The sequence below is a fragment of the Octodon degus genome, unplaced genomic scaffold (genome assembly GCF_000260255.1).
Source record: "Octodon degus isolate 3935 unplaced genomic scaffold, OctDeg1.0 scaffold00471, whole genome shotgun sequence".
Classification (NCBI taxonomy): Eukaryota; Metazoa; Chordata; class Mammalia; order Rodentia; family Octodontidae; genus Octodon; species Octodon degus.
In genome coordinates this window covers 38,677-46,355 of record NW_004525047.1, presented here as the reverse complement: position 1 = coordinate 46,355, position 7,679 = coordinate 38,677, and the positions used below count along the sequence as shown (strand labels likewise).

The 7,679-nt window shown below is 33.3% G+C and overlaps 1 protein-coding gene across 1 annotated transcript in view; it reads left to right on the top strand.

Moving 5' to 3' along the window:
• Nucleotides 1-1,110: 1,110 nt before the first annotated feature.
• The window catches only part of LOC105741340, a gene marked incomplete at its 3' end in the record, with an annotated part of 44,578 nt that continues 38,009 nt past the window's right edge, over nt 1,111-7,679 (top strand). The window contains 1 exon segment of the mRNA XM_023708699.1: nt 1,111-1,165. Within this exon segment, the coding sequence (XP_023564467.1) occupies nt 1,111-1,165 (55 nt within the window).

The following is a 7,679-nucleotide window of genomic DNA, read 5'->3' as shown; positions in this document are numbered from 1 at the left end:
AAAAGGAGATTCAGTTAATGACCTCAGGAGATACAGCTTTGTTTACACACAAAAATTGGTCTCCACACACTTGTGCACAACCTTGGAAACACAGGCTCATTAGTCAGACAGAGTCTGCTCTAATTATTCTTCAAATTAACAGCTCTTTTGAGAATATGGCTCATTCCAGCTATTTGGTAACACACAGCTCAAAAGAAATTTATGGACCCTGACTTGGGATGCCTCATTTCAAACTTGTTAAACAGAATATTGCCCTTCTCATTGGGACATCATCTAAACATCACCAACCCTGAAAGAGCCCTGCTTCCTTTGGAGTTGCAGAAGGAACTAAATTTGGATCAAAGAAACAGATGGACCAAATTGGTTACTGCCTAAATCTATGAGCATGGAATAATGGTAATAACTAACATCTTTACTGAGTTAAAAAATCCTTATCAAGTATCTTATTTTTGTCATTCTTCAATACTAATAAATACACAGAAACCATGTGTTCATTCTGGTTATTTGTTGTTACCAATTATATAATAATTATCATGTAAATGAGATTCTGTAGTATTGGCCACCTGGAGCTAGGCTGAAAGTGTTAACATTGCCTCTCCCATGACTACTCATTTGGATGCATAGCAAAATACATAATTACATTTTCCTTCAAACACTGATAATCATTATGCTTATCAAGTATCAGAAGAGCAGGTAAAGGGCATCCATTGTACAAATGACAAAGTTTTCAATTCAAAATATAATATTAGTACACAAAATGACAAATATAAAATTTCAAGTTAAGGAAATTTATAGTACATAAAAATAGCAATATACAGCAACTCTAACATAAGAAATTCCAGTAACATAATTTTGTGACCTCAGAAACACAAACACACTTAAGTAATATGTCAAATTCTACAATTTTTGGATAATGGCCCAAGTCTACCCTCATACTCATTTATTTTTCAGTAGACTCATTCGATCCAGGAGCTCTTATGTTACAGATTACATGAGTAAATGAATATGGCAAATGGAAAAGACACATGAAAAGGTTGATGTTCCCACCCAGGGAAGCCTTGTAGCAGGAGCTTAGCTTTTCCCACAATGATATGTGATCATATACGTGAAATGTTGCCCACCCAGAAAGCTCATCAGAGCATTGACAGCAAGAGTTCTTACCAGGGTCAGTTATACAGCATCGAATGTGATTCATATCTTTAAGTCTTAGCTGACTGCACTCAAATTGCCCCATTATCCCCACAGAGAGAAAAACTTGGTGACTTGTATAGATCATACTGTTGCCATATTTTATAACCTTCCATATTTATCTGAAAATAGTCAAGCCACATTCAAATTCCTGAGTGTGTCATGATTTATTTTTTCTTTACTTGTTCCTTAAAATGAATCTGTATTGTTATCATTATTCTAAGAATAAAATATTTTAAATATGTAAAATATTCCTTACATACAATTCATATTTTCAAAAAAATATAAAATGAAATACTTTTAAAACTAAATTGGCAGCAAAAGTTTATCTAAAGTTACATAAGGCTGTACTTTTTTATAATTTATAAAATACAAACATCCAAATGTTTCAAATAAGATTTTATGAATATATGCACTTGAAGAGTGCTGTCCGAAATGCCAGTGGCAGTGTTATATAATACATATGACTTTTGCACAGAATTTCCTCTTAGTTGATTAGTTCTGAATTCTGTTTTCTCAATCCTTGAATGATTTTTGATCTTTAGAGAGATACAGTTTGGAGTGGCATTGTAAGTGAACCTTCAGTCTCACTGTCCAGATGAAGTACCTTCAATGCTTTCTTCATCTTTATAACTCATCTTTTCATATTTCTAAGCAATGCATTTATTTGTTTAATTTCCAGTTGTGAGCCATGACTACCATAATTACTAAATATTGAAACAGGTATGAGTTTTTCTTATTTCAAATCTTTTCTCTTTTATACTTCCAAAAAAGCTTTATAATGTAAAGCGTTTTTTATAAAGGAATTTTTGTACTTTGTGTCTTTATAATCAACATTTTACCATTGACACTTAGTTAAATGTTCCTATTATTCTAATTGTAATTTATGTGAAATAAATTATTACTTTTTTTTTGGCAGAACCAGGGATTGAACTCAGGCCCTTGTGCTTGCCAGGGAAGTGCTTATTCCACTGAGCCATCTCCCTGGCCCCAATTATTACTTATTTTTAACTGCTTTGTTTCTATGTAATTCTAATCAATTTAATCAAAATGTATTGCCCAGTCATTCATTGATGTCCTCTAAACTTAATCAATCACAGAGCTCATCCTTCAGTTTTGTTCCTCTTTGATGCCTTCATCTGTCTCCTGCAGTGGGGTTGCTTTTTTTTTTAGATCTTCAGGTCTTCAAACTGAAACTTACCAAGTTTAAGCAAACTTGGATTTTTCTTTTTTACTATTCCAGATTCCATATATTCTAATACCAACTAGTATGGTGCAATACCATTATACTAACTACCTGGAGCCAGCAGAAACCATTATTTCTAAAAGCAAAAGGCTGGATACATTTACCTTCTGAAGGAAATTTATTAGTTGAGAAAAGCAGAGGACCAACCTTGGGGCCAGTTCTCTTTCCAGCATGTCACTAACCACACTGCAGCCACAAAGCACATACTTCCATGTGAATTCTCTTCAATCCCTTGTCAGATAAACTGGTTTCCATAAAATGTTTGTAGTTCTCACACATGTTGTTATTTTCACATGTTTATTGAGGATCTGTAAGTTTTAAATCTATATGTGATAAGGTGGGGAACATTCTATTTACCAGAATGCCTCCTAAAGCACATATATTTGTTAGTGTGATTTCTTGTTGAGAACATTTAAAATAGAATCTGAATCATTTTTACACTTCAGTGTTAGATACTACTGACATTAAAAGAAGGTTATTAATCTACTGTTTGAGAAATAAAAAAATTCAAATACTTAAAGGGAGATGATACTTTAAAAGTTATGAGAGAGGAATGTATATAATTTAGAGGATGCAGGAGCTCACATACTCCATATTTTTTCGCTATCATTAAATTTACTAAAATTGATGATGTAACAGTTTGGAGCTTTGTGAATGCCCATATTTTGAATGAATTTAAAATGTCATGTGAAATGGCTACAGGTAAAATCATAGCTATTGGAGATAAGCCATATGTACAAATTGTAACAAATAAATATTTCTGCTAAGATTTTCACAGTAATCTTGCTTTAGTTTTGAGAATAGTATAGGCTCCAATAACATTTTAGGTTGCATACATGTGTGTGTTTGTGTGTGTGTACTGCTGCCAGACAGTTTCCCTCATTCTGTAATATTCTCCACAATCAATAAGAGAAATTGGTCTTGATAGAATTACTGAAACAAGGACAACATCTTACATACAAGTTACCAACCATGGTACTTGATTTTGCATCTCTACGAGATGAACAAAGACATATTAGTATAGATTTAATAACCTTTCATCTTTCCCTTAGGAGAATTTATGAGCTCCTACAATGTCATTTGATATCAAGCATACATCAAAAATAAAGCTGCTAAATAGGAATGTTCTGTGGGTTGCAGAAGGTGAAATTGATAGAATATTGGGGCCCATTCCAGGATATTTTAGGGTATGAGTGTAGTCTGTTTTCTCATAGAGAAAAGAGGCTTGCTTCTATAATTTTAGTGAAAAGACTCCTTTTTCCAATAAACACAATTGAATGAACAGTACAGATATTATGGCACACACATACTTTTCCCAGTGAATTTCTTCTGTTCACCAAACTTGTACTCAGATAAGCTGAAGCTAATCCCACTCAACCTGTTACTTATGATTTTAATTTTCTAATGTGGTCCTTCCAGTTTGTTAGTTTCTATTAATACCTAATAAGCCTACCAAATTCTAGGTCACTGAATTAAGAACCATATGTGATTCTAAAACATAGAATAAAGTGTAAATATTGTACCATAAATTATATGTATATCTTAAAATTATGAAATAGTTTCATTCTTTTAGTTAACTTGATTCCTTTTCCCCTTTCATTAATTTGTTCTCACATCAAAATACTTTCTTCTTGAATTTGTTCTCATATCAAGATCTTCCTCACAAAAATATTGGATTGGCACCAAATAACAAGTTGCTGAAGTGACTAGTAAGGTAAATCTCTCTATTGTTATTTCTCCTGTTGGATGTTTTAAATATTTTTTTAAATTTATTTTTATGGCTTTCTTTCTGGTTGTCATAGAAGTGATACATACACACAATTATGGGATATAGTCATATATATATATATATATATGAATATGGATATAGTCATATATGTGTATATGGATATAGTCATATATATAGTAAATATAGCTACAAATACATATTAATGTAAATTTACATACATATTCTTGCTCTTTGTGAAGAAAAATGATTGCAATTTTTGTAATACAAATCAGTCCTTTTATCATCCCCTAATAGCTGAGGAAGCATAAGAGTTGGAAAACTGGGACCTCATAGTCTCTCAGGATTTCGAACATCACATCTTAGTTTCAAACCCACAAAGTGCTACTATGTTAAGAAACATAAAAAAAACCATCAACTTTATATGTGCTTCAATCAAAGACATAATTACCAATTCTTATTGAAAGAAACTTTATTGTTATGTAACCAGTGAAAGTAGATGGAAAGTATTTTCAAAGTGGCGTTATAATGAAATATTTTCTAGAGCCTTTTCATTCCTTATTGTAGGACCTCATTCATTATAAGAGATTTTTATTATGCAATTTTTTTCTCAATACATATGAGTACAATGTATATATGCAAAATTAAATGAGAAAGTGTGTATGTATAGAATTATGTATGTATATTACATAAGTATTTGTTATTATATAGTCATACTCAGCCAGTTTGTTTGCACACATTTCAAATACATTGAATTTTTTCAAGCACATTTTGAAAAATGGAAATGAGCAAACTATGGTCAGCTCTCACTCTGACTTCCATCTCCATGGAAGATATGTGTATGTATACAAAACAGTAATCTAGAGACATTTCTGTAGTTTGTGGCACTACATGGCTTTCTTACCCTGTGGAGGCCTAGCACACTTCAACAGCCTATACTCCTAGGATAGCATAGTGTATTCTTTGACCTACTGACTTCATCAGGCTTTATCAACAGAACCATGAGGTTTCTTTTCAGCAACCTTACAAAAGTTGAATGAGTAACTAGGGAGGCAAAATTTCACTAATGAGCATTTCACCCTCACTCTTGTCACCTGCTGTCCCTGAGATGCACAACTTTATTACATATCCTCAGTGGCTAGGTCTTCCTTAGCAGTCACTTTCATATACTTCATGTTTTCATGTAACAATCAATATTTTATCCCTTAAAAATTTTTGATGTCATTTGATATTTTTTATTGTATGGGAGACATAGAATCATTAAATAATCGATTTATTTAACATTGGATTGCTTATTTATTTTGGATTGCACCCAGGGTTGCTGTATGCTAGGTAAGTACTCTACCATCTGTTTCTTGCAATCAGTCCTCCTTCAAGTCACACTATGACCCCTGTCTTCTTTTTTTTCCCTGGAAATTTGTTTAGGAACCTCTATATAACTGTAGATGTTTGACTCACACTGTTAGTGCATTCAGAACTGTCAGGAATTACTAACTAAAAGCAGATAAAATGGCAACATATTAGGATTTGGCAAAGTTGGGGTGATATTATAGAATCTTCATGTCAGGTCCCAGGTAATGTTTTTTTTTAAACCTAAGCTACATTTTTAAAATGAATGCTCTGGCTTTTTGCAACCAAATGTACCCAAAATTACAGATATTTTTCTTAGTTGCTGACAAGATGAATGCACTGGGTCCCTACTATAAATAGTTCCCAAACAGGTACTGCATATTTTACAATTGATATTACCTATTTATACTTTATTACCCGAAATTCAAAATTTATTTCAGAAATCACTCCGGTGATGTGCATTCTATGTGTTTATGTAAATGGCTAATGGGAGATGCTATAATTACATTACCATGTAGAATATTTCAGTGCCTTCAAATATCTATCATAAGTGTTCCTTCTATCCATCTTTTCTTCCACTTCAAATTCTGATAATTTCTTTTTTTTTTTTTTGGTAGAACAGTTTCAATAATTAACACATTGCATACATTCCTCCCAGTGGTCAATTGCTATACAGGATGCGGGCATGATATCCTATCTACAAACACCATCAGAACAAATCACTCTGTTCATTAAGAGAATGTAACTATATATCTATCCTAACCATTTTGAATACACAGATACAAAATGGACATTCATCTGTATACCCTGTTTTTTTTTTTTTGTTAAGTTCCGTTATTTGAATATTATAGGTGTGTTAACACAACAAAACATTCTGAAAGATTTCAGTAGTCCATAATAGTATTGGGTCTTCCACTTCACTGGCAATGTCAGAAATTGTTGATCTGAGTCCCCTACAGTTCCACATAACAGTAGGGCTTTACTTCTTATATTTCATTTTTATACTTTTCTGCTGGATGGTTAAGACCAAGGTAAAGCAGAAACTATGCAACAAGAGTTGCAGCTTTTGGGTCCGATAAGGTCAGTGAAATCCCCTCAGGATTTATCCTGAGATCCTGTACCTCAGATTGTCAGGGTCAGCCATGTGGATGAGTCACGGCCATTGCTTGACCAATGTGCTCTCTGTGAAAGCCTGAGAGAATGTTTTCTCGCTATGTGACTCTCCTTAGGCACAATCTACATCATCAATCACTTTCCTCTTTGGCCCCATGATCTCCTTGATCAGAAAATTTGGGACACTACTGAGTTACATGTCATTACAGTACAAGTTTTCATATGTCCTGAGTCTTAAATGACCCTAGAAGGCTAGGGCCAAAATGTTGGCTTTCCCTGCAACCCACCTTTTTCTCTAATATTGGTCTACAAACTTAGGTTGTTAACCATCTGGAAGACAAGCTCATTGTTATTAACATACAATTTAGGCTGTAAAGCTTACCTTCAATATCTGTCTGCATATCAAACATCTGAGGCATAATATGGAACAGGAATTTTCAACAAGTATTGATATGTTGAACTTTAAGTCCCAAAAGAATATGAGAAAAAATTTTTTTAAATTAGAATATATTTTAAAAATAGGCATAAAGATTTATATACTTCTTATGTTTACACATAAGTCCAAAAATCTCACCATATACAACCTTGAAGCAGGACAGTCCCACAATATTCTTTTTCCTGCCTCCTGCTTTCATTCACCACCCCCTTCTTTTTGAACAACCATCTACCTGAGAGACATCATAGCAGCAACTGGTATGTCATGACAAGCAGCCCATAGTCAGAAGACCAGAATGACAGGCACTCCAAGCATGAAACTACTATTACAAATTACCATCTGCAGTGCAGTTGCTTAGTTCACAGGTATCAGTATATGCAATTAGGTTGAGAAACTTTCCAATTAACTGCTACATCAAAAAATCTTCTGAAGGTTCTCAGGATCATTGCCTTGCCCATCTTCTAACTACAACTTTATGGCTTAACTCATTCATGTTTCCTAGCTCTTCTCCTTTCCCTCTCTTGATTAGTTAGTCTTTGAGATCCTCTTTTCATTTTTACTTGTATTATATCTTTCTATTTGTATTTCTTCTTTTGAGTTCTTATACTAGGGAAACTATA